The 27748-nt window shown below is 37.7% G+C and overlaps 1 protein-coding gene across 2 annotated transcripts; it reads right to left on the bottom strand.

Moving 5' to 3' along the window:
* Positions 1-2368: 2368 nt before the first annotated feature.
* NBN (nibrin) lies at positions 2369-26636 on the bottom strand. 2 transcript variants are annotated; one of them, XM_061448144.1, is made up of 16 exons: positions 26619-26636; positions 25496-25629; positions 23898-24043; positions 22582-22741; positions 22056-22159; positions 17315-17432; positions 16829-17019; positions 15691-15791; positions 13324-13465; positions 12628-12894; positions 11886-12351; positions 10521-10604; positions 7933-8088; positions 6791-6904; positions 5707-5756; positions 2369-2579 (listed from the first exon to the last, which is right to left on the bottom strand). In XM_061448144.1, the coding sequence occupies exons 2-16, from the start codon at positions 25550-25552 to the stop codon at positions 2549-2551; spliced, it is 2187 nt and encodes a 728-aa protein (XP_061304128.1). In that variant the 5' UTR covers positions 25553-25629; positions 26619-26636; the 3' UTR covers positions 2369-2548. The 2 variants fall into 2 exon arrangements, with proteins under 2 accessions (XP_061304128.1, XP_061304129.1); XM_061448145.1 differs by lacking the exon at positions 26619-26636 and having other exon boundaries at positions 10533-10604.
* Between the last annotated feature and the right edge of the window lie 1112 nt (positions 26637-27748).

Genomic DNA, 27748 nt, shown 5'->3' with positions numbered 1-27748 from the left:
ATTTTTCATCAGAGTAGATTCTAGGACCAGCTTCTATGTGAATGCTGAGTTATTGCTGATCAAGAATTGATGCTGCCACATTACATCTACCTGGCACAATTTGGGAAGTCAATGCTAAGACCTTGTCGTTTTCTTTGTTAGGCTTGGTATGCTGGTTGTGGCATTCAAGTCCTAAATGAGATAAAGGATTATATTCATCTACCTGTATGCTTGTTCAGACATGATACACCCAGACTTGGAACTACCAAAAACCACGACATGTGTAAATGTCATTTCCTTGTGTCATGTCTCAGTTTCCTGCTTTTGCTAGAGTACACTTGGGTCATACCTTTTTATTTTTAGGTGATCAATGTAAACATGTACATAGCAGCTGCTATAGGCTGAAATTATTCTCCTGAGCTGCAAGCAACTTGTGAGCAGAACCTCAGCTTTGGTTAGGTTAAACCTCTAACTGAGGTGTGCATGCTAAGCTTGAAAACTGGTAGCACCTGAAAGCTAAATATTAACTACATTATCTCCAGAGGCCCCTTCCAACAATTCTGTGATTTAAAGTGTTTCACCTAGAAGCCATTTTTTTTTTTGTTTGCTAAGTGGGGAACCCTTAAGTCAGTTAAAAACAAGCTGGGAAGGAAGAGGCATTCAGAGAGATGCAGTGGTCGGAAAGAGGGAAAAGATATTGGTTTGCATGGATATGGTGCTATAGCCAGTGCTCAAGAGAGATTCTGATAGTCAAAGCTGGGGCAGAGAGCTATGAGCAGAGCACTAAAGCAAGCGGCAGGGAAAGAGGGAGGTCTGATTTTGTCTACCGTTTTTAGAACTAAGTTGCTGGAATGTGGTGGGTATCAAAATATTGTAAGAGGAAGAATGAAGAATAAGGGTGAGGAAGAGTGAAGAATAAGGGTAACGAAGGTGGTTCAGGTTTTGTCACATCTGGCTTAAGTTCTAAGGAGATATCACAACACGATTGGAATTTGTGAATCAAACACCAGATGTGGCCAAATGTGAGTGAGGATAGATTCAATAAATGAAACAGAGCAAGAGAAGGGCTAGTTTTATGGGGGAGAGGAAGGGAAAAACATGAAGATAAAGACTGAGAAATCACCTGTACAAAATGGACTGCTAATAGGAGAGATGGGAGAGACTTCAGCTACTGTCTTAGGAACTGATGCTGGTGGTGAATGCATGGAATAGAGCTTCGTCAGGAGTAGAGGTAATGAGCCTCCCCAGCTGGTATCGGAAAAATGGAAAGTCAACTGAAACTGGTGTGAGTTTAACTGAAAATTAAGCATATTGTTCCCACAGCACCCATCTTCTATTTACTGGTGCGTGGAGTAATTCAATCTGTTTTAAACTGTTCAGCTAAGCTGCTGAATGCAAGACTGTATTTTAAAAGCCTTGCTAATAAAAAGTACATTTAGTTTATGTATTGTGTGACTCTCGTTCCTGTAAGCCATGTGAACAAAGATAACCTGCTATAAAAGCAATCTCAACAAAACCGCAAACTTTGTGTTACACAGAAAAATGCAAGACACAAGATCTGAAGCTTCTAAGATCTCTAAGCATCTGCTTAGATGTATTTTTAGGTGAAGAACATAATTTTGTCAGAAAGGTGGGTGTGCTTGCAGGCTGTGGCCTGAGGCAGATGAGAGAAGCCTTAGATGCGGCGTCAGTTACTGAACTTTTTTTAACCTTCTAAAGAAAATCAGCGCACAAGTTCTCTCAGAAAACTGGTGAACCAAACATTAAAACCACAGGGCACAAGCACACAGAATGAAAATGGAGCGTGCAGCAGAAATTCTGCAGAATGCAGTTAATTGCCTTGCTTGTGCTCACAGCTTTTGCTTTGCCTATAAAACGATCTTTATCTCAACCCCTGAGTTTTTGCACTTTCACCCTTCTGATTCTCTTACCCCATCCTGCTGAGCAGAGTGAGTGGCTAGCTGGGTGAGCCCCCAACAGTATGTTTTAGAAAATAAAGGAAATACCAGGTCAAGCTAATGTAATAGTTCCAGGAGTAAGGCAAATACTGATGTAATTAACTGGATGTTCAGACTCCCAGGACTTGGATCATGTAATCATGTCCTTTATCACCTACTTCAGGTACTTAATATTGGAAAAGCAAAAGGATGAGGTTCACTCATCTATAGGCCTCTCATCAACCAGACAGCAGATGTAATTAGAAGCCAAATTATCACCCACTGCACACCCTCAAGCTGGACCCAAACCAGGAACATATACTGGATGTATGTTCAGCCAAGTGCCAATACTCCCTTTTTTTGTCCCCAGTACTATTGTGGAAAATCCCCGCAATGCCCACCCCTCTTGAGAGGAAACAATGTTAAGGGCTTGAAAACAGGCAATCCATAAGTAGCAAGCAGTGAAAGAAGCTTTCATTTTTCTTTAATAAAAGGAAGACTTGAAAACAAGACTTGGAGTAACAGATAGTCAGATGGTCACACACATAGGTATGTATCACATTGTGCAACCAGCAAACCTAAGGAGCAGAAAGCTGATTTTGCAGAGAATCATTGTAAATTCAGGTCCCAATTTATCTTCGCCTTTTCACATTAGGATCGTATCTGCAAGAAAAAAGAAAATTTGTCACAAAGAAGTAAAACTTCATAATATTCAAAGTTAACAATGGGATGTAAATAGCTTTATTATATATGCAGAACAAGGGATTGGTCACTGTTCAGGCCTTCCCCTGACTACACTTCTAGAATTAACTACTGTTGCTACAATTTGATTGAAGGATGTGTAACCTGTGCATGAACCTTTACTAAAATTTTCACCAACTTCCTAGATACTTAAAATCCTTAAATCTGATGCATGAGTTTCTCCAAGCTCTTACTGTCCCAACATAAAGTTTCATTTAAGGGGGGGAGGGTATGTATTCACATGTGAATGTATATCCACAGTAATGTACAACATTTGGCCACAACTCATTCAGACAAAACTCTTTTGCCTGCTTCCTACTCCGACATAAATCCATTCCTTGCCTTACCTTCCCCTTTATACAGCCTCTTACCGTTAGTAATTTAGATCTGCTTTCTGCATATACTCAATGGTTACCTGATTTACTGCAATATGCTTACAGTTTGATTCTGCTTGACACTGCTATCCCTTGGCTTTCTCTTTCTCTCCATTTGTGCTTCATCTCCCCAAATCCTGTGTCACTTCTTTGAAATTCTGATGTGTTTTGTATTCATGCATGATTAACTTACGGACACAACTGAATGATCATGAAGTTTTACTTCCACTAATTCTGCTTTCATTCATCAAGACTATTTTTGCTTACACGGGAAAATGTGACAACTTGTGAGCCAAATTACATCACCACATAACTAGAAAGGTATTAGAAGTCACTGCTGTTGTTATACAACTCAGATTTCTGGCAAAAATGAAATGTGCACCCTCTGAAAGAAATGCTCTCTTATTAACTGTTAACTGACGGAGCAATAAGGTTTTCTGAATGGCTTTACATGTTGATATGCACTATCATTTTTCTTTGATAGAGATTTTGGCAAAAAACACCCTAGTCATACACGTTTTTCTACCTAAATGCTTAATTTTTAATGTTAGTCAAAAACATGGCAGGTAAGAAGTCAAACAGTGATCGATTGTTTCTTTGCATAAAAATTAAAAAATAATGAAATCTTTGCTAAACAAAATGAGATCCTCACATTAAATCTTAAATCATTTCTTTGAATTAATTGCTATAGCATTGTAATACATGAGCTTGAACATTTAAATATGTCCTGGGCACCAAATCCTATTTTGGGAGGCAGGGGGCAGGGAAAGAGAAGGGGGAAAGATAAGCAGATAGGAGAAGAGGATGATGCAGGATGAAAGCCTGCCATCAGGAGCCCACCAGCTTCAACCCTGTCTGTGACTATTTATGGAGAGGCTGACACCAACATCTCACCTCTAGCCATCTTCCATGTCAAATGAAGCCTGGATAATGTTTTCCAGAGAAAAAGAAAACAAAGGACATAACCAGAGCAAAGAAACTGTACTGTGCCTGTGGCCTGAAATGGAAAAAGACCTCCAGAGATTGCACTACTGAATGCACAAAGAAACAAAAGACCTTGCTGGGAACAGAGAGCGAAGAATACAAAGGGCTATTACTGAACGTAATACATTTATCTGTAGTCTTAGCAGACAGTACAATACTTTTCCTTCCTCCTCTCTCTCTCTACTCAAGAGCAGCAGTTGAGGGCATAGCTTTTCTTTCTAGCTCATCTTTACTTGGAATACTGCATGAATCTTTCTAACATCATCAAATGCAGTTTTCATGGGAAATTTTAGTTGTTAATATTAGCATTATGTCATGTCGTTTGACTCAGAATTAAGGACAAAATTAGAAGAAGTTTACAAACTGCTGAGCATTAAATTGTGAGGCCTAATATTTTTGACGTGGAAACTTCTGTTAAGTACAACTATCCTAAATTGACTGGAGAAGAGGTAAAAACTTTTTTAAGCATGAATGCATGTAAATTATCTAGTTTTCCACTGCTGTGTTCTGAAAGACTAAAATTAATTAAGATATTCAGGCCAGATATTGTAAACACAGCAATCAAACTGCACCACATTTTTATGACTGTCTTCATAACTGACAGATATTTAAAGGCTCTATTGCAGATGTAAAACTTGGCTTAGAACTTTAATTACAAACAGGTCATAAATAATTAAATTAGGACTACAGTCAAAGTAACTGGACAGGAACTCAACTGAACAGGATAATTCATTCTTTCAAAAGAGAGATTAGAGAAAGCAGTAGACAACTGAACTGAGGGTTATTGAAACGAAACTGCTGAAACATACATTTGGAGGCAAATGTAACAAGTTATGGCAAGAAGCAATAGCAAACATTAAAGTGAACCTGGACCTCCCAAAGAAATCTCTCAAACTCCTGTGAGATAAGCACTGATTAAGACAAAATTAATGACTCTACTACTCTGTCAGGAGCATAGAATGATTGGTGTAAAAATACCTCTTCTCCTCTAGTCTGAAATCAGGAAGATGTTAAGGCACTGAGGGAGTTTCTAAGGTAGGCGCTTTTTCATTGTGAATGGATTTGAAAGCAGCTGAAGGGTCTCAAACATAATGGACACAGAGGGGCCATTCTGAAGGATTCACTTAGGGGTTGTTTTGGGGTTTTGTTTTTGTTTTAAATTGTGAATCATTACTTCAAAGATTAAAAAAAAAAAAATAGCCCTGCCCATTACTTGTTCACGCACCTGATGTTCTGTTGCTTTAGCTCCCTCAAGTGACTGAGTACAGGGATGGGCAAGTGCCATGGCCAGAATGAAAAAGTGGCAGACCCCATAACTTCTTCGCAGTTCACGACTGACTTAATCGTAAGACCAAAACACTTCATTAGGCTCTAGCAAACGCTAATGGCAGAAAGTCTGACCCTGGAATCTCTTTCAGCCTTTGTGAACAATCAAGCTTGTGCATATGAGCCAGGAAGTAGCAACATTTTTGTTTCAGAATGTGCTTATTAAAAACTTGTAGCAAGTCTGAATGAAAGTTTAAGGCATAAAAAGAATTTGAGAAGTCAAATCATTTGGATATATTCCATAGATGGGAACCCATGGAATTTTGAAAATAATAGTCAAAGCTGTCTTCTACAAAATCAGAATTTGCCCAACAACAGATACAGAAAAAATACACATTTTCTACGTACAAACATAACACTCTTACCTAAAGAGATCATCAGCGAGTGATTCTTCTCTTGCATGTCGGTTCTGTTCCTGAGAAAATAAATTTATTCAATATTTGATGTTAAAGATTAAACTAATAAACAATACAGAAAAACAATGTTACTGAACTAACAGTTTTTCCTGACGTAAGTTTTCTCTAAGTATTGATATTATATATTTCTCTATTTAGTTCATATTCACATTAGGTAATGTATTTTATTACTCAAGTTTGGCTAACACTACCAACTTATAAAATGTAGTAGTTTGTACAAGATAGCATTTTTGGTCAGAAATATGGTTTGGGGTTTTAACCATGTATGTAGAAATAGTGGATTTTTTAATCTGAGTATTGGTGCATAAAGGGAATTTTAATTAGTGTTGTCTATAGCCAGAGATTAAGAAAAAAAAAGGGCGGGGGGGGAAGATAATCAGAAAGTGTTGATGTGATGGGATCTTAATTGGGCTTTGGAAACAGAATATGATTTATCAGCAAGTACTTATAAAGAAACTATTAGAAAATCAAAGTGCCAGAGAACTGCGATGACAAAATTTATTTACAACTTCTACATAAAAAAGGTGAAGATTTTTGCAATAGAAAAATACTATTTATTCTTATCTCTTCAGTATAGTCCAACAGAATTTTACTCAGGTATATTCTGTTCCATTTATGAGTAAACTATCAGTTGTACTTTATAACTATTTGAACACAGCTAATCACACAGAAGTTTTTTCTAGCTCCCTGTCATGTTCTTAGAAGTCGTAAGTTTCCATACTGCTTCTCTTATTTAAAAAAAAAAAAGATAATTCTCTCTTAGGGTACTGATTTTGCCTTAAATCAGTATTTCTGATTATATGACTATTGCATGTACAGGGAATTCAAATAATCAGCAAAAAGATAGTTTACCACTGACCTCTGACTTCCAGTAACTTTTCTGATGTGTATTTTCCTATAAGTATCTGTGGACAGCTGAGGTTTTATTTCAAAAATAAAAGTTCAGAAGTATTTCAATAATGACCAGAGGCTGGCACGAGCACTTACATACGACAAGTTTTCATTTTACCATCTTCAAGAATTAATTCCTTACCTCCATTTCTTGCTTTAACCACTCTTCTAGCTCTGAATTTTTTTTAGCCTGGTGAGCAATCAAATCTGACCTTCCAATAATGTATGGAAGTTGTCCGGCCCCTGGATAAGCTACCTGTCAGACAATAAAGTCTTACAATTACAATACAAGGCAACCCACACTGCAAGTAAAAGGTCCGTTTTAACAAATTCAGAAAGTCTATTCAGGTATCACAGAAGGAAGTCAGTCTTCCCTTCAATAACATTTATCAGAGCCCAAATTTTAAAGAGATTGAAGCGAAAAAGCATTTACAGAAAGCTATTAACTCCCTCCTTTTACTCAAAGAAAAAAAATAGCTGTCAAATTACATATGCTAAATATGTCATAGTACATTAAATGGAGTTTGAAAACATTATAAACCGATAGATTCTATTTTATCATAGAATATATAAACATCTCTTACAAAATGGTGGAAAATCCTATTAGAAATGTAAAATGTTATCTAAAAATGAGAGCATACTCCCAGAAAGCTGGAAGTTGTATTGTGTTACTCTCACTCTCTACACAGTATTTTACTGAAATGCATTTCTAGTAATCTTATGCCTTTTTTTATATATTATTTTTTAGTATGAGCTGAAGTGGTATTTTTACACTGAACACTAAGACTCTTCAAATTATCCTCAGGATCCAAGCAAGCAATAGATCTTACTGTTGTAAGATATTAGATTTAATTCCATTCAAAATCCAAGATTGATTAGCTAAAATGCAAGATTCTGAAACATGTTAAAGCATATGCTATGTTTTATACACAGCATATGTATAAACATATGTATTTTAACATATGGTGTTTGGAGAAGTCAACTTGCTAGCTTTCGGGAGATGGTAGTCATCAGTTAACACCTTATTCCAAGTAACAGTTTGAAATAGTGTAAGTCTCTAAATAACCTAGCATAAGGTAAGTCTCTGTCAACCTGGTACTTCCTCAGTCAGTTAGAAAAATATCTGTTAACAGTATAATACGGTATTTAAATTGTTTCTTTCTGCAGTTACTATCAATTTAAGAAAACCCCAAACTTTTTTAACATATTTCTAGAACCTTAAAGCAAACCTTTCTAGTACCTTTAAACAGTGCCATCTTGTGACCATTTCAAATACAGACCAACCTTTTTAAACAGTTTGAAGTTCTTCTTTCCCCCATAGCTAGTATTTCCAGTAAGCTGACTGTTCTGTCTTGGACAGCTGACAACCAGTGATCTAAACTCAGTCAACAGAAGTCTGCTAGGAAGATTGCTGGAGTCATCTTGCATTTTGTTGTGGTTCTTAGGTGGGAAGAAAAGGAAAAAGCATTTCAAGTGTATAAAGAGACATGCAGCTTATCTAGCAGTAAAAACTTTAGAGAAAGATATAATCATGAGCACAGCTGAGGCAAAAGTTAGAATTACAAAAGGGCAAGGAGAAGATGCAGTAGTGCTAAGAGCCAAGAAGATAGATTTACTTCTCTCCTCATATACCACTAACAGAGCTGGGAGCTCAGTAATTTCCCTTGTATTTACACCTGTTCAAAAGACAGGATCACTAAGAATTTCAGTAACAACAATAATGAAGTCAGTGTATCTCACTGCACTAGGATTTTACTTCCAGATAAAACTTCAAGTAAGGATTTTTTTGTTTTATTTTTATTTATCTAGTATCTAAAAATAACTTCTTTCCTCCTCTCCACCTTGCCTCTTACCTGGACTAACCAAGTATGCTTACTCTAATGGAAACTCCAGCTAGCTCCACGGATGACAAAGTCAAACATCTCCATCTCAATTCTAGCCTACAGATTTACCATTTAGGCCAACGTCATGATTTAAGCCCAGCCGGTAACTCAGACCCATGCAGCCGCTCGCTCACTCTCTCCCTTCTTAGGCTGAGAAAGCCGGGGCTGTTCAGCCTGGAGAAGAGAAGGCTGTGTGGAGACCTCATAGCAGCCTTCCAGTATCTGAAGGGGGCCTATAGGGATGCTGGAGAGGGACTCTTCATTAGGACTGTAGTGACAGAACAGGTTCAAACTTAAACAGGGGAAGTTTAGATTGGATATAAGGAGGAAATTCTTTACTGTTAGGGTGGTGAGGCACTGGAATGGGCTGCCCAGGAAAGTTGTGAATGCTCCATCCCTGGTGGTGTTCAAGGCCAGGCTGGATGAAGCCTTGGGTGGCATGGTTTAGTGTGAGGTGCCCCTGCCCACAGCAGGGGGGTTGGAACTAGATATCTTAAGGTCCTTTCCAACCCTAACTATTCTATGATTCTATGATTCTTCCCTCCCAGAGGGAGGGGGAGAAGAAGCGAAAGAATGTAACTCTCACGGATTGATAACAGTCTAGTAACTAAGGTATAACGCAAAACTACGACTGCTACCACCAATAATAACAGTGATAAGGGGAACAACAAGAGGGGAGAATATAAAACTAAAAGGGGGAAAGAAAACAATAAACACACATGATGCACAATACAATTGCTCACCACCCACCGAGCAATACCCAGCCTGACCTGAGCAGTGACCTAGCCCTTCCGGGTAACTGCCCCTAGTTTATATACTGGACATGACATGCTGTGGTATGGAATACCCCTTTGGTTAGTTTAGGTCAGGTGTCCCGTGTCTGCTTCTTCCCAGCTTTCCGTGCCCCCCTCACTGGCAGAGCATGAGACTGAAAAGTCCTTGACTGGAGTAAATATTACTTAACAAGAACTAAAACCACTGGTGTGTTATCAGCGTTGTTCTCAGGCTAAAGTCACCTGCACTGCACTAAAGCACTGCACCAGCTACTAAGAAGGAGAAACATAACTGCTACTGCTGAACCCAGGACAGCCAACTTTGGGGCTGTAAGCTCGATCTGATCAGTGAAGCACTTTTTCCTGTACATGAGAAAACCTCATATGACAGCAAGTTTGCATGCACACTTTGCTGCCTGGAGCTAGACCTATGTGGATTATAAAGGAAGTCTGAGTACAGGACAAGTTCAAAAATACTGTTAAACCATCTTCATAGACAGCTCCGGCCCAGATGCAGTTCAGCTGTTTTATAGCAAATTATAAACTAAAAGTCCCTTAATGTGAGCTGATCCTGCACTTTGGTACACCTGCACAGCATTCCCTCTTCTTGGGCTGATTTCTTGTATGTACATGAAAAGGTGTGATCCTGCCACTTGCTCAGTGGCTACACTCAACCTTATTTATCTCTTCAGAACCTTTTCATTTCAGTTTCATTTAGTCTCCCTCTCCTCTGCCCCAGTGCCATTCCCAGCAATTCTCCCCTTCATTCATCTCACCTCTAACAAAGCTAGCACACTATTTACTGTTAATCAGTGTATATTACATCTATTTTTTTCAGTGGTTCCTCTCCTTAGAGCAAACAAGATTACATTCTTCTCTGGTCTTTAAGCAGTAAACTAACAAACACATCAGTACAAGTATTAACCACACTGAAGGGTTAATATAATTAAATAAGGTGACTGAAACTATAGAAACCTAAAGTATCCATACAAACACCATTAAACAAGTGTGCAGATGAACTACACTTCACTCTGTCCCTCACAGTCAATAATATAGACTGTACTATTCAAATTTACATATAATTATTCTCAGGAGTACAATCCTCAGAACCTCCTTTATTCTGAAACAGAATCCACAAATGCTATGTTCCTAACAGCAAAATTTTGATCCATTTTCTTAATGCTTCTCAAAGTCTGCTGTTCAAACTTACAATGACCTGGTTTCTTACCAAGACCGGTGACTGTTGTGTGAACTCACTTTTCATTTCTGGAGTTAGAACTGATCCAAGTACCTCTTCTTCCTATTTGATCAGAATACAAATTTAATTACATAAAATTGTTTTCTCCTATATGCAGTAGAATAAGCATTTTCAAATAAATATATTTATACAGAAAAGAAACTGCACTTTAAGTTTTTATGATTTTATGTACACTGTAACAATTGTGGGGTTTTCTTAAATTTTTCACACGTCTTTTTCTTATATGAGTAGCAAGTTTTGTCCATGTGTACAATCTTCAAAGTCCTGCCAGGATGTGGAAAAGATTGCAAAAGCTTTTTAAGAATAAAAAGTAGAATTTTCAATTTCACATGTTAAGTGTACATGTGTGCAGGAAGGACACTTCATTACTAGGGCAGGAAAGCATTCTGCAGGTTGCTCACACAGTTTAAAACCAGATTTGCCCCTCATAAATTATTTTCAGTAGTTGAAAAAGTCAGATAAGCTTTATGCTGATAGTACAGGAAGCTTTAATATATACATATTTTTTTGAATAAGCAAAACTTAAACCTAGTCCTTGTCTCTTATCCCCTTCTGCATTGTTAATAGTCTGCCACAGCTCTCCACATTGTTTTCCTCTATAAACCTGCTTTTGTTTTTTTTCCATGAAGTGGCTACTGTTAACTCAAAATCCATTGTTTTCTTCATTTCTCTTCAAAAAATTGCCTTATCCTCAAAACCAGAGAAATAATCAAGAAAGCGAATTACAAGCTGTGTTTTGGTTTTGTTTTCTTCTTTTGTTGGTGGTGGGTTTTTTTAAGAGGATATCAGTGATTCGAATCAACTCATACAGGAATTTTAACAATCTTTCACATGACATCTAGAGATTTGGACTCGAAAGATGTTGGACACTTCTTTCAGTAACTCAACAGGTCAACTAATGATTTCTTCAGAAAATCCATTACATAAAGGTAACATAATTATTTTTGTATAAATATCAATGTTATAGTTAACAACAACATATAAGAGCTTTTTCATGGACCAGTGATATATTCTGCTGTTCTACCCACAGTACTCCAAGCAAAAAGAGAGGAAAAACATCAGAATACAAGCAGCTTTCAATTCACATAGAAAAAATGTCCTGAAGAATGAAAAAATATTTCTCATTCTAGATAGGTCTTACACTGCAGTGTTCACATGTAATAGATACATCATGGCAATTTTTAGTTCAGAATGATTTGAGCGGTTTAAGCAAACAAACTTTACGAAGCCACTTCCTGTATGTCAAGCAGCCTCATCCTTAGAGAATCTACCCGCATCCTTCCAACACAGTTCAAGACTAGTCACAAGAAGAAGGTAACTTACCAATTGCTTATTCTCCTCTCTCTGCTTTACATTTACTTCTTGCATCCTGCTTCCTTTGGTTTCCAAACATTTCTTCTTTCTCTGAGCTTCCTGGTCATGATCTGCCATTTGACCTTCCCAGTCTAAGTCTCTGCTTCCAAACACAATTTCTAATGCCTCTGTATCTTCAGATAAATTCTCCAACTCCTTTCTCTTCTTTGATGCATGCTTTTCACTAGAAGCAGTTTTAGTGTTGGTTTTATCACTTGTTAGTTTGGCACTTTGCCTCATAAGCTTTATACCTGTGTCTTCTAATGCAAAGTTTGGGCTTAGGTCCAGGATGTTACTTTCTTTCTGATGCCTCTCTGCTTCACTGTTCTGCACTGACGAAGTTGTGGGTTCAGTAAACTCGGGAACAGGCGATGACCTTTCCTCCAGTTTTGCTAGTTTGGCTACAGATGTTTCTTCTCCTTCTTCAGCTCTTTCCCTTAACCAGACAGTATTTACAAAAGAAAGAAATTACAAAAGCATTTCTGAATATAACTAGCTGCATTTGCAACATAACAGCTTCCTGAGGTTTTAGTGACTGCATTATGGGATTTGAGCATAAGTACCCTTGAAGAAAAGCTTGCCATTCTAGAAAGGTGATCAAAAGTTACCTTTTTATTTTGAATTAAATGTACATCCCTTGAATTAAAATTATTAACCAAAACAGCACCAATATAACAATAAGGGAAATGATGTCTAGAACATTTCAACATACCTTTTTCTAACTACTTGGAAGTAATTCATAATGGAGTTAGACTGGTGATGTGAAGCACACTCACTAGGTTTAACAGCTTCTGAACTTTTAGATGGTGAGACAGGATGACTTTTTTGACTAAACCCAGATGTTCTGTTCACTCTAGATGTTGATGTTCCTGCATTCAAGCTGCCACCAGTGCTAGGGTTTTTCTTTACGGCGGTTATATCTTGGAAAGCCATCTTTCCTCGTCTATCCATGTGAGGAGTATTCTCTATCTCCATACTACTTTAAAGAGAAAAAAAGCATTAAGTGAACACATAAGAAGATACCACAGAGATACAGCGCAGAATACCACTTAAAAGAAAAAAAAGCTGTACCTGTACTTTGAACATACTTGTAAAAAATGCAGGTGTGCTAAAAACAAATTGTAAAATCCATCGTGACAAATATTTTTATAATTGTGAAATGGCCTGAAACTTTCTAATAGTTAAGACTGTCAAATCAGGTAAGCAGTATCTACATTTGTATCTGAGTCATGCAAGTCCTACGTTTTCTGCAGAAATTATCTCACTGCAGACAAATGGAAGCTATTTAGTAAGTCCCATTTCTGACACCATATATCTTTGTCCACTGGCAGTGATACAGTTCCTCTGTCACAAAAGATTGCTTTATTTGCAAGTATTAGCCCAGAAACTGTTTCCAAAAATATTTCACCATGTCTGCTCTTCCATTTCTGTATCAGCCACATATGCTGTGCTGTCATCTGCAGCAGCTACCATCATGGTTTCATCCACAACCAAACTCTGAGAAACGGCTCGCCCTACAACAGCTGATGCATGAGTATTTTCAGTTACAACTGCAAGATCAACAGAAGAGAAGAATTAGAAGGTTAGTACCAAATTGGTGTTTCTTTGCATGTGTTATCACACATTGGTAACTGATCTGGTGAGATTTTTGTAAAATGGTCTTAAAGCAATTTTAATAAAATAATTAAGCAGATCTATTAATTAAAAAGAAAACACAACTAAAAAAAAACAGATCTAAAGGACCATATTATGGGATTCAGGTTTAGTTAAATATTCCACTGAATGAAATAATGGATTTTTTTCTTAAATAAAAATGAACCATAATGCAAAATCATGATAAATATGGATATAACATAATAAATCATGCAATATATATCTTATACACAACTGTCAGAGCACAAAATTCCTGATCTTTAACATGTGATTATTATATTTGAGATTATTTCTACTAATGTAGAACCAGTATTTGCTATCAAAACAACTTAGGATAACTGTCTTCTACAGACAACTTCTCACAATCCCTATAGTAAGGGGATTATCTTAAAACATCATTTGCTGCTCTCATTATTTCTCTGTATAACAGAAAGAGCACACAACATCTTTTACATTTTCTGTTTCGTACGTCTTTGTCCTCATATACTTAACGTCTTCTCCAAGTCAAAGGATACTAACATTTACTATTTTAGCATATCTCATCGTGCTTCTAGATACATTTTTAATTACTACTCATCTCTTAGCCCTTTACATTCTTCCTGCATCTCATTCCGATCAAGACGATGATGTATTGTAATTTCAGATAACCCATTCTCTACACATTTGTTAATTTTTTAGAATCCTAGAGTAGTTAGGTTTGGAAACAACCTTAAGATCATCTAGTTCCAACCCCCCTGCCATGGACAGGTTTTCCTAGTGCTGTAACCTATACAGGAATAAATCACCTATAGATACACGTCTCCTCTTTGAGGAACTACAAGTTACTGTATGTTGCTATTTGTTCTGAGACAAGAACTGAGGAAGAAGTCTTGTTTGCAATCCCTTTGATTTGAAACACATACATGGAAGTTGTAACTCCCAAACACCAGAATTTGTTTCCTCTTAGCAAATAAACTGTAAACACAACCACCTTTAAATGCCTGATAATCAATCTTTTTACACAATTCAATCAGACAGCTTTTATCTGTCCTATCATTCAGACTAGAAACAAGAATCAGCATTTCTGATTATTTCAGATATCTGCAGGCTCAGTATCTTTAAATTTAACCTGAGAATTTATTTTGTATTGCTTTCTAAACTAAATGGATAGACCCTCATATACAAGTTATTTATACAAGGATACCATCAACCAAACTATTTTTCAGAGTTCTCCGTTTACTTCATGTGTATCTTTCTCTCTTCAAAATACACTTTTGAGTAAATAATGTTCCTATATGTAAAGACAAATCTATAGGGTTTTGTTATTTTATTCTATTTTTAATTGTATGATTTGCTACCTGTTGCAACACTTTGTAGAACAGATAAGAACAATTCTACTGAAACAAACTAGAGAGTAACAATTTTGGAAGAAGCATGAAAAGAGAATTAAACAAATAAAAACCTCTTTTTGTGTCTTAGAGATTTTTATTACTATTGTATTAGTAAATATGTTAAAGTTTCAAGTCACAACTTGGAATGTCCACCCTCAAACTATTACTTTAGTAAATGTGGCAATCATTTCTCATTGTTTTTACTTCTTATGCCAAGACTGTGTTTGGTTTTACTGGGTAGGGGTGGGTTGAATTTTCTGAAGTAAATTCCTTTCTGTGGAGGGGGAGGAGGAGAAGGGAAAAAAAAAAAACAAACTTACAAATTAATTCTGTTCTCTCCATTTCTAACACTCATCTTTTATTTCTCTATTACCCCTGTATTTTCATGAAAGACAATAACATGTAATCTAAACCACCACCTACATACTGGTTCAGTGGCCATTAAAAACACGAACTTCAGAAGATTGTTTAAAGTATCTTTCCTTTAAAGATCAATGTACAATGTGTCTGCTTTTTATGCTAATTTTAGATCTGCTACTTTTTTATTTAAAGAGTCATATGATAGTCAGTGCAGTTTATTGCAAGACCATTAAAAACCAATTACCTCTTCAGAACTGTATACGTTTTTCACAGTGTCATTCTGTTTTAGTGATCTTGCAAAACAAAAGAACATTACCAGTTGATGCCCCAGTACAAAAAGAAATACTGCCTTTTTAACACTGTTAAAATATTACTACCCTTCTTCCAATTACCTTTGTTACCAAGCTGCTTTTGAGGGTTGCAGAATTTTTCTGTAGACATGAAGAGAACTGCCAATCCAATTTCTGCCTCTGGAATAGCCCTGAGATCCTTGCTGTTAATATACAAATAAAATAAAGACAGAAAAAAAAAACAAACCAAACCAGCCCTGTTTCTCAATACAGATTCAAAAATGGGAATAGATACGACAAAGTACAAGATGTTCCACTCTTCCTGTCAAAAAACAGCAGTCTACACTACAATTTTTCACAATACAGTAAGTCAGCATAATTATCCATCATTACACCCAAGTCCTATACATATGAACTTCCAGCTGCTGTAGTCACTGTCTGGTTTCAGTAATCTGGCCAATGTATCTCTCCCTACCTGATTTCTGAGCATCTAACCAAATGTGCTCTACCTTTGATTCAAAAAGGTGTGTGAATGTGAAAGTGACTTGAAAGATATGATCACCTCTTAGAAGTTAGCCAGGCACACACCCCCACTTCTTCTGTACTACAGCCATGAGAAGAGCTTGAGTACAGCTTTCTCTTAATCACCAAGAAAATTCAGGGGAACTAGGTTTATGCATTAAGTACTAGGTTCTTGTTTTGTTTCATTGTTTTAATAAAATGGCCTGCCTTCTCTAACAAAACTTACCACCAGAACAAAAACTGATTTTTGTTAAACAGAAGCTGCTCTTCAGAAACACTGTATGCAAATAATTAGACAGCAACAAACCACATGACCTCAAGGTGCCATTTCATGTTTTCCATTAAATAAATATGTATATTTATAAAAAAAAAGATGACCTATTTTCCATTCTTAAAATATATATTTTAACTTATTTTAGATAGTAGAAGAAAACCCACTTGCTGTAATTTCAAAGCAGCTTCATTACAATTAATTTTTTATAGAACTGGATCCTCCGAACAAGGAAAAACAAAACAAAACCGAACACCAACACAAGAAAACCTGCAAAAATCTCATTAAATCCTAAAAACCCTGCCAAGTCCTTTGTTTTCTGCTTGAAGAAATTCTAGTTACTATGCTAAATACTTAAAGCAATGAAAAAAATGCCCTCTTTAGGTATGCAAACACAACGACTAAATCTCTGCAGAAATTCTGAAGTACAGGAGAACAATGCTGCACCTTTGCAAGACAGTCAGAACAGAATCAGTCCAGTTTCTCATGGAGTCAGATCCTGGGATCTGAGAATTTGTCAACATCACATCAACAACACAAACATCAGGAGAAACTAGTAAAGATGTTTCTTTTCTTCCTTCTGTCATCAACTTTGCTTCCCCACCTCCAAGAATAACTGCTGGACCCAGTTTCTTGTGCTAAAAAGGGAATGCAAATACAAAAATAAAACCTTGAAATGCGGTCAATTTAAAAGTATCAGCATAATGAACTATCAGCATAATGCTTATCACTGATGCACTAATGCAGAAGTGATGTGTTCTGTTTCTCCCCCTGTATTTCATCTTGCTTAGGCCATTGTACTGCAAGAAGATAAATACATAGAAATCCTTCTTCCCTGATGAACCCAGAAACAGTGTAAATTCACAGAGAACAGAATCAAGTCTGTGCTTAGCTACCCCGCAACACTTTTTTTGCAGTGTAAAGCCCCATTACCTGCTTGGCAGTTAGAAATACAAAAGTTTTTCCACAGAATATTTTTTTCCTTTCCTGACGCTCAGACAAATCCAGTTTTTCAGTGCCAATGGAAGGCTCATCAACTGGAGGATAAAATCTGCAACAACAGAAAATTAAAAGTTACAAAATTCAGATTTACCTATCTGTACCAATTCATTGTCCTTTTTGTTTTACAGTAAAGCTCCGAAGTTAAAATACTTGCTGTGTTAAAACTATTTACACAAATATTTTTCTTTCAAGAGAATGTTAAGAAGAAACAGAGCCTCTAATTTCTCATTATCTAAGCTAAGATCAAGATTTTCCATTATAGTAACTGAGAGGAACATATTCAACCTATCCACTTTAAGTATCTGTTGTACACATACCCACATTTTCCACTAACAATACTAACAAATACGACTGCAATCTCATTCTGCACTTATTCTAGCTAATACTGAAACTCCACACAAAATTAGTCATCCTGCTTGCTCTACTCTTCAAGTAGGAACAGCCACCCTCCTCCCCTTCTACTGGACCAAGAAATCCACCACAGTGGATGACAGCCTACCAATATAACAGAAAATAAGTACATTTCTCTAGCGGGGGGGATAGAGAACTGAAATGGCTCACCCTGAAGTCTCTCAATTATTTTGGCTAATAAAAAGAAAAGTGACCATAATTTCTGTTGGGGAACTGATTAGTCAGAAGTGAAATTCTACCCTGAAACTCTCATTTTTGTCACAACCTGTGATGTCAGCTCCAGTTAACAATGGCATGCCCACATCATAAAACCTCTAGAGTTAAGACAAGCATCTAACTGAGAGTTTCAGGACAGTAATTTACAGGGTACTTGAGCCACATATTCCCTACGACAGCACTTCTAACAGAGCAAGATGAAGGCACACAATAGAAAAAAGGGAAACTATAGGTCAATTTTAATGATACTGTGCTAATGTCTGTACCCAATCAGCAGTTTATGTTATGTATTCTGTCTGACCACAGAACTAGTTATCTTTACTGTGACTGCTGATTTTACATAGAAACATAGAACCTTAGAACAGTTAGGGTTGGAAAGGACCCCAAGATCATCTAGTTCCAACACCCCTGCTGCAGGCAGGGACACCTCACACTAAAGCATGCCACCCAAGCCTCTGTCCAACCTCACCTTGAACACTGCCAGGGATGGAGCATTCACAACCTCCCTGGGCAACCCATTCCAGTGCCTCACCAACCTCACAGCAAAGAACTTCTTACTTATATACAATCTAAACTTCCCCTGTTTAAGTTTGAACCCATTACCCCTTGTCCTATCACTACAGTCCCTAATGAATATTCTATCCTCAGCATCCCTATAGCCCCCATTCAGTTACTGGAAGGCTGCTATGAGGTCTCCACACAGCCTTCTCTTCTCCAGGCTGAACAGACCAAACTTTCTCAGCCTGTCTTCACACAGGAGGTGCTCCAGTCCCCTGATCATCCTCGTGGCCCTCCTCTGGACTTGTTCCAACTGTTCCATGTCCTTTTTATGTTGAGGACACCAGAACTGCACACAATACTCCAAGTGAGGTCTCACAAGAGCAGAGTAGAGGTGCAGGATCACCTCCTTTGACCTGCTGGTCACGCTCCTTTTGATGCGGCCCAGGATACGGTTGGCTTTCTGGGCTGCGAGTGCACACTGCCAGCTCATGTTCATTTTCTCATCACCAACACATCCTTTTCATAATACTATGGGGGCAGGGGGGAAGCTAAAACACAGTCCCAAAATCTGGTTTAAGAGCACAATAAATTACATTTATACAGGTTTACATACATACACATACATATCTTTCTTCTTTCCCAATTTATGCAAAGATTAGCAGGTTCTAAGGAAAAAACATACTCCATGAAATGCTGAAATGTTTAAATTTCTGAAAAAAATGCACCATTTGTAAAGACATAAACATTCTTAAGACATTGAATAATCACCTTATAGCCGAACACAAGAATAAATATGTAAATTTACTACTGCATCCAAGTACATAATTCAATTATGATAGTCTAAAATGTAGTAACTAATTAGTTTTAAGTAATCTTTGTTCTTTTGTGTTTTTCACAATCAATTCTTGAAGCTTTACATACATAATGGAAATAAACCAGCCTGAAACCATCAAGTTTTGAAAATGAGTATTTGATAAGTCTCAGTAACCTGTTCAAGTCTGTATACAAAAATACTGCTGCACTGAAATAGATTTGGTAAAGTCTACCAATCATAAGAAACGGCAACTTGGATTTTAGATACCAGGCCAGACTTCTGTGTCCTGTGGAGACAGTTACTAACCTAAGATAAATACAGGGAATAAAGTAATATTTAAAGACCAAAGGATGAATAAAAAAGGGGAGCAACATCAGTTTCCCTTAATTTGGAACTTGACTGTAGTTCCCCTATAAATACATTTCAAACCTGGTTTTTAATTTTAGCAAGAAACTTCAACTGATCATCTCCTCAAAGAAATGTTTGATTTTCCTTTGAAACTCTTATCTAATGCTGATATAAGCTCAAAAGGCAACATAATCTTTTTCCATTTAGGATTCTGAAGCACTCCTTGTCCTCTCTCCCCGTAAGCTTTGAGCAGTAACACAGTTACTCAGAAAAGACCTTCTACAGTCTTAAATCTTTCAATAAGTAGATTTTGAGTCTTGGTGAGTCAAAGGCTTAGTTACTTTCCTACTTTTTCAAAGCTGTGCACTATTTACACTGGTCTGCTGTAATAAAATACATCATTTCATACACGGCTGCACGTATGCAGCCATTAGCAAAGTCTTCAGTTATTGTTCTTTGTTGCATAAGTTATCAAAGACTACCAGAGGACTGGGTTAATACACTTCACCATAAAAAGCCTCGAGTAAGAAGGCCCACACTGAACTGCAGTTTTGCAATTCTGTGAAGTCTGATTATTTTTTAGCTTTAAGATTATACTACCCTCAGGTTGTTGAGAGATCGAATCTACAGTAGTAGTCAAGATTTAATTAACAGTGTCACCCTACATTACCACATCAATACACCTTTCTTATTTCATATTCAAACTAGTACTGCCCCAAGTTGTTCAGTGTCTTGTGGGTATAGCTCATGTCAGCTCTAGCTACAATGCAAAATGTAGAGATTTCCTATGAAACTTAAAAGTATTTTTGAAAATAGAGTGCAAAGAGCTGCTAAAACAATTTTCAGTATCTTCCCACCAGCTACACTTTAAAAGTATCACCTGTTTAAAATACTACAATTATTTTAAATATAGATCTGTGTATTACACCACCTGCCTCATTTAGTTTGATTCAGAACTGTCTCTTGGAAAGCTACATAATGGATATACTGATAGTGTCACTAACATTTAGTCAACTCAATTCCTCTAAAGGTCTTAACAGTTAGCAAAAACATCTAAGAAAGGGAAACATACCCATGCAGTTCTATTTTATGGAGCCCTTTTCCATGTCACCCTGGTTCTTCAAACTATTCTAGCACCGGCTATCATCAAACCCACTAAAGAAAATAAACTGCTATGCCCTAACACATATTTATGCATGTATAACCATACATATGTAAACCAAACAGTGATTCTATGCTTCAATACTTATTTTCCCAACTCAAAAGTCTGGAGTCCAGCATTCAACTGGTTAAACACCACACCCAGAAAAGTCATAGTATCTTGAAAGCATTTAAATGATTTTCACAAAATTTTCTCCCTGTTAACTGACATTAAAAGTTCAACATGTTATTTTCAAATGTCAAGTACTCTTACAATGCCCACTCATTACGTATTTCATTTCGCAGTATCTTCCAAAGCATGCAAAGAATAGAAGCAGTTAAAAAAAAACAAACAAAACCACACAACAACAACAAAGCAGACCCCAAAAACCCCAACAAACAAAAAAAACAAACCAAAACCAACAAAACAAACAGCTACCAATGCAGTTTACCTTTTAAAAATACACAATGGAAACTTCTCACCCACATAAATCATGTGTTCATACAAAATAAACCAACCCAAAACACAACTGTCTCCCTTTTCAAGGTAAAAATAGTAGCAATACAGGCTCAGACGAAATTCTTACACAACAGGATTATTTTACACTTTTCTACCCAGAAAAAATAACCAAAAGGGAATATTCTGCAATACTTACTCCAAAGTAATAATTTGAAGTTAATTTAACCATTAAAACAATGAGCATTTTATTCTCACATAGTGAAGACCAACGCACATTAGTCTTACTTCACCTCTTAACAGACAACTAAAATCCCTTGCTATCCCAGGGAAGTCAATGGCCAGGCTAACTCTGTCTTAACCAAAGTTTACAGTAAACTGAGTAACTGTGTAGTGGAAAATTGTGTCTACATAATGAAATAAGCTTGACATAATTTCTTTTATAAAAACATAATTTTATGTTACTGTATCACCAAGATATACCTTGTATCATTTAAGCACCCAAGAGTTTAAATGCTGTTTCAAATATACCAACAAAACAAGCTCCTATTTAGAGCTAGTAACATCTCTTAAGCATAGTCATTTCCAAGAGCTTGTTCTATATACTCAAGGAATAAGAGCAAGAAAATTGCCTGAATATTAAAATGTGTCATATTAAGCATTCTTCCACAAGGAAAGTTACTGTAAATCACCTATTCTGTCAAACATCATCAGATAAATGTGCAGTTACTTGATAATCTACATCACGTAAATTTAATCTGTGACACTGAAAACATGATATTTACCTTTTATGATCTGGCAACTGTTGTCTGGACTGAATAGCTTTGATTAATTCGACAAAAAACTCTGGTTTTATAATTGGCCGACCACAAATCAGAGCACATATAGTCTGAAAAGACACAAAACGCATCGTTACTCTATGTAAAAAGTTCAGCTAGAATACGGTTCAACTGACATTAGGTTTTCAAGATCTTAGATGTGGGAAACGTCACACAAACAGATAGAACAATACTGATTTTTGCTACTGAAAACCAGGATGGTTTAGTTTCTAACAGCATAGCTTTTAATTGCTGTATTGACCAAAGTTATGAAAATGTAGAAAGCAACTGATGAGAATCCGTAAAGGTCTTCAAATTTTGCTTGTTTGATTTTTTTCCCCTCCAACCTTTCACCAACATACTCCTCTTTCTAAATGTGGAAGAGCTGATTTTGTAGCTTTGTAGGGGTAAATCTTGAACAGGTCTAGAATTTAATTTGCATCTGTGGGAACACGGCAAAGCAATGCCATCAATATGTAAAAGCTCAACATACCTTAACAGTAACTTTTACTGATACCATTACAAGGTGAGTACAGTCTTTTGTCCATTCATTCACAACAAGGCCTCCAAGCTGCTGGATGGCTTGATTTAAAGCAGTTTTCTGAGCTACATCTAAACATGAGGAGCAGACAACCAAAGGTTCATACTCTACTCTGCAAAAAACAAGAGAAAATTGCTGTAGTTATTTCAGCCAATCATGCTGAACAAACCTGATTTAACTATTATGTTTGTGTCTCAGGGAAATCTGAAGGGGGAAAAAAAAAGACCCAACAACAAGAAAACACAAGCCACAGCCCCTTCCCCCCTCCCCCCATATTCTTACTTAGACCAAACACAGCTTCAAAATTTCCCAAAGAAACTAAATACCGATTCTTATTCAAAAAATATAACAGTTTGACTGAAATATTTCTAAAGACTTCTGAATCTTTCACAGATATCACATAAGATTACTGCTTCAACAATACTGCAAAGTCAGGGAATATTAGAAGAAATTAAGCATGCGCTTCCAAAGGCAAAAGTATGCTCAACAAAACAGTCCATGAATAGATCAGTATTTAAAAAAACAAAATATATCTAAGTGTTGTAGAAGTTCAAGTTCAAAAATTCAAAAACTATTGATTGTAATAAATGGAGGGGAATTTCTATCAAATAATGCCAGCAGCAGTGAAACAAATGAGTCAAATTTCAAGGAACAAAGACAATTCCTGGTTGCTTTAATGCTGATTTTACTGATCATTAAATTTTGTTATATTTACCTGCCATTTCAAGGACTGCTTCATAGATTTAAACAGATAGCACTGGCTACCATGTTAAATTTGAAAAATTAACAAGTTGGATTCACTAAAGAGAATGCATGCATACATCACTGCAACAAGCATTCAATGGCTATTGCTGCACAAAGCACCCTACAGCTATGTCAGTTCTTTTCTCATTACGCTATCAGCGACTAACAAGGGCTCCAACAAGCTGTCTCCCTACACTAAACTTTCATCTCTTTAGAATCGTTTATATTATAGGATTTTGTTCTTTACCTAAAATAGCCTGAAAACACTCACTGTATGTGATATATCATCTTCTAAATTGCCAGTGCTTTACTATGAACAATTTAACATCTTAGTGTCAAAATAAATTATATTATAAAAATATGTCATAGAAAACTGTTACAAAAGGAGTTGTGGAGCACAGGCAAAATATTATGCATTCTAAATCCATCACTGTTGCATCACTTGCCAAGTTGTGTGATGTGCTAGAATACTCTTTTCAAAAACTGCAATTTCCTATTTGATATTTTAGAATCAAAGCACTTACCTAAACTTGCTCTCAAGGACTCCAAAGTTGATTCTGTCACCAGACTGCAAGGACACTGAAGGGCCACTGAGTTTTGATCCATTAACAAAGGTACCATACTTAGATGTATCCATTACTGTTAATATAGGGACTGAGAGAGACTGGCTCTGAAAATAAAAACAAAAATAAGCCGTTATAGTTTATCAGAATGAGACAGTTTTATCATAAATAGGTTACTACCATTATGGATCAAAGCAGTAGATGAGTAACAAAAAGCCTACAAAATACCATCCTAAAGAAAGACTTTGGACAATGAGGCTGACTACCTCATTACACATCTTGTTTTCACAGTGAAGGAATGAGAGAAAATATACACATTTTTAGCTTCACAACTTCTGTGCTTCTCACACTGAGTTTTTCTGTAAGCTGTGCAAGGCAATCATTTGCCAGGCCAAAGCCTATGCTACTGTGGTTTAGCAAGGCTCTGAGATTTATTATTGATGCTTTTACCTACCATTCAGCCCTGGCATAGGTGCCCAAGTCACCTTCCCTCACTCCCATCCTTGAGCACTGCTAGTCTTCCACAAGCTGCAAGGGATGCTGACACCAGCATAGCTCAAGAAGAGGTAAGACACTGTCATAATTCCCAAAAGGTTCAACAAGTACTATCAGCTTGTTTTCATGGAAATTTTGACACATAGTTATATATATTATTTGGAATATTAAAATGACAAATTTTACGTATTAACTTCAAACTATGTACAGTTACATAAATGAAATTCTTGCTGACTGGCTCCAAAACGTCCATAAACATTGCAGCACACAGAATCACAGAATCATAGAAAGGACCCCAAGATCATCTAGTTTCAACCCCCCTGCCATGGGCAGGGACACCTCACACTAAACCATGTCTCCCAAGGCTCTGTCCAACCTGGTCTTGAACACTGCCAGGGACTGGAGCATTCACAACTTCCCTGGGCAACCCATTCCAGTGCCTCATCATCCTTACAGTACAGAACTTCTTCCTTATATCCAATCTAAACTTACCCTGTTTAAGTTTTAACCCGTTACCCCTTGTCCTGTCACTACAGTCCCTAATGAGGAGTCCCACCCCAGCATCCCTATAGGCCCCCTTCAGATACTGGAGGGCTGCTACGAGGTCTCCATGCAGCCTTCTCTTCTCCATGAGTAATAGTAAATCACTAAGCACCCTTTGGACATTTTTTTCAGTCCCCTAATCAAATACAGAAAGGAATGAAACAAGAACTAAGCCTGCAGTAAGATAACTGAAGCATCCTTCAGAACCAAGACCTGAAATTTAACTATGTAATGAATTTAATATCATAATTTTCCTGCTATGATTATTTTAATACAAATTCCTACTGAATCTTCACTCTGGAATAAATGGGAGCTTGAATCAGTACAATTATGCCACTAAATATCTCAACATAGGCAAGCAACCCTGAGGAAAAGAAAAAACAAACCCAAAAGACAGATGATCAGTGGCTCTACTCCAAGCATAAAACACCAGTGAGATTGTAATGAGAGTATGTGTGGCCACAGCAGACTGAATTATCCATACAGCACACTTATAGTGCAGTAAAATGCTGGCTACTTACAGTGGTTTTTCCAGGATGACTTACTGTCAGAACCGCATGACTTCGACTAATGGACATATCATGCTGAATTAAAATTGCACAGTTTTTGCGTCCAACAACATATTCTGTACCACTCAAAAGCCGATACGGCTCTCCTAAAAATAAGCAGGAGACAGAAAAATATTAATGCAGAAAAAAAAAAAAACAAAAATACCCTAAGTACTTAGGAAACATTCAAAAGTTTATGTATGTTGCATATATGTTGTGTATGTGAAACTCAAATTTGTCATGCATCATTTATTAGGCTGACTTAAATTACTCATTTAGTTTGTAGACAAAATCTCTTTTCTTCCCCTCTCTCTTGCTTTGTCCATTATAAAAAGTTACATTTTATAATAAACAAAGCAGTTAAAGTGGCAGCACAAATTTAAGGACAACATGTATTTATTAATACTCTGTTGCTTAACTTTTCTCTTGTATTAGTTCTTGAAGATCACGTGTTACACATAGAAGGGCTACATAGAGAAGAAAAAAAAAAGATTATTACATAAGATAGCTTTTCCAAAACACAAGTTTTAAGGGTATATAATTTTTTGAGGGTACATAATTTATTTACATAGTATATTAAGAGGTTTAGAGGAAAATGTCCTCTTAATGAATGTAAAAAGATCTGCAATGTAAATCAAACTGACAGTAAGTTGTCTCTGACCTATGCTTTAGCTCATTCTTGGTATCCATCATCTAGACCACATGGTGGCTTTCAGTGACGACATCCAAAAGGTGTTACCTACTCGTCAAAATCAGAAATGTTTATTGATGAAAATTAATTAATAACTACAGATTAAGTTCTACTTAACAGCCTTGGACAAGTAACTTTCCAAACGTGAACTGCACAGAAATGACTGACCTGAACATATCGACAATCCCACTATTCTTGCTCTTCCTCAAGTTTTCCAGGCAGTAAGAGATAACTCAGTTCATTTCAATGTGATTAGGTACTACCCCACTAGGAGTTAAACCATACATCCAAAATTCACTTCCAATGAAACAGGAAATAAAGAGCAGACGAAGTTGTGATAGGACTACTTGTTATACAGACAAAAAAACATTTAAGTCAAGAAGAAAACTGTATATTATATGATACCTATTGTCAAAGTTATCAGTGTATCAAAACTCCTATGGATAAGGGAACAGATGAAAAAAGGCACAGTGGCAATTCAGTTTCAGAACTCTGCATCCAAGAAACAACATGACGTCTTAAGTTCAATGCCTGGTCCTTGAAGCATCAACACAGTAGTTACACAACTTCTCTGAAAGGGCAGCTATCAACCTCAGAGACTCCTGAGGCTGACTTCTGCCTCAGAGATCAACTCCTCAGGTACTTTAAAGCAGCGCCCTGTGACCTGCTACACTGGCTGCAGCAACACCTGAAAACACCCTACACGGGATGGCAGACCAAACCCACTCTGTTAAATTTAACGGGAGCTGCCGTCCGCAGCGCCCAAGGGAATATCGGAGGCTCAGTGCTGGACGAGCGCCCGGAACAGAGGACTTCTGCCACCGCCGGCCCACACCGGGCCAACACAGCTCTGCCCGAGGACCACGGACAAGCAAGCCCGACTGCAGACCACCGTGGAAGCCAAACCACCGGCTCCCGGCGCCGGCACTACCGCAAGGCAGCTTCCGGCCTCACGGGCCGCCGCGGGCTGCGAACCTGAGGCCGGGAGGCGCCCTCAGGCCGAGGACCCGCACACGCACAGCCTAGGGAAGGGCCAGCGCCCGCAGTGCCCAGGCCCAGCCCGCCGCTCTCTGCCGTTCCCTCACCTGTTCCTGCGGCGGGCAGCAGCTTCCACATGCTGGACAGCAGGCCTGGGAAGCCACAGCGCACAGGGATGGAGTCCGCTCAGCGTCCCCGCGGTTCCCCGCAGAGGCAGCCACAGGAAGTGAAATCCTCTCCCTCGCTACCGCTAGGACCACTGGGACCCGCCCACTTCCCGTCCCGTCCAGGCCCTGAGAGGGAGGCTGCGGCTGCGCAGCAGAAGCGAACGGATGGGAAGGGAAAGGAGACAACACCGGCTGCTGCCGGCGGGAGGCCTCTTAGCGCATGCGCAGTGATGGTACGGAGGTTGCGGCCGGTGCGTGGTTCCTCACTTGAGTCCTTCTGGTGTCCACTGTTCTCGGCACACGACCCCTTTAAGTCCCCCGGGGAGCAGGCGGCCCCCCTGTCCGATAACAGATTGGGTCGGCACTGTTATAAAAACCTAATATCGCCAA

This window comes from Pezoporus flaviventris, unplaced genomic scaffold, assembly GCF_033815535.1.
Source record: "Pezoporus flaviventris isolate CSIRO_AGI_PZ_B2104156 unplaced genomic scaffold, CSIRO_AGI_Pfla_v1 ptg000007l, whole genome shotgun sequence".
Lineage (NCBI taxonomy): Eukaryota > Metazoa > Chordata > Aves > Psittaciformes > Psittacidae > Pezoporus > Pezoporus flaviventris.
The sequence above is the reverse complement of the archived record's forward strand: the minus strand, read 5'-3'. Positions and strand labels throughout refer to the sequence as shown.

What these genes read in the sequence shown, in the direction of transcription:
- NBN (XM_061448144.1), bottom strand. Translation starts at nt 25,552, where the DNA reads ATGTCCATTAGTCGAAGTCATGCGGTTCTGACAGTAAGTCATCCTGGA. An exon ending in GTTCTGACTGTCTTGCAAAG is followed by an intron (nt 15,792 to 16,828) that starts GTGCAGCATTGT and finishes GTATATTAACAG; the next exon opens with CAAGGATCTCAGGGCTATTC. An exon ending in TTCCAAGTAGTTAGAAAAAG is followed by an intron (nt 12,352 to 12,627) that starts GTATGTTGAAAT and finishes TGTCTGGTTAAG; the next exon opens with GGAAAGAGCTGAAGAAGGAG.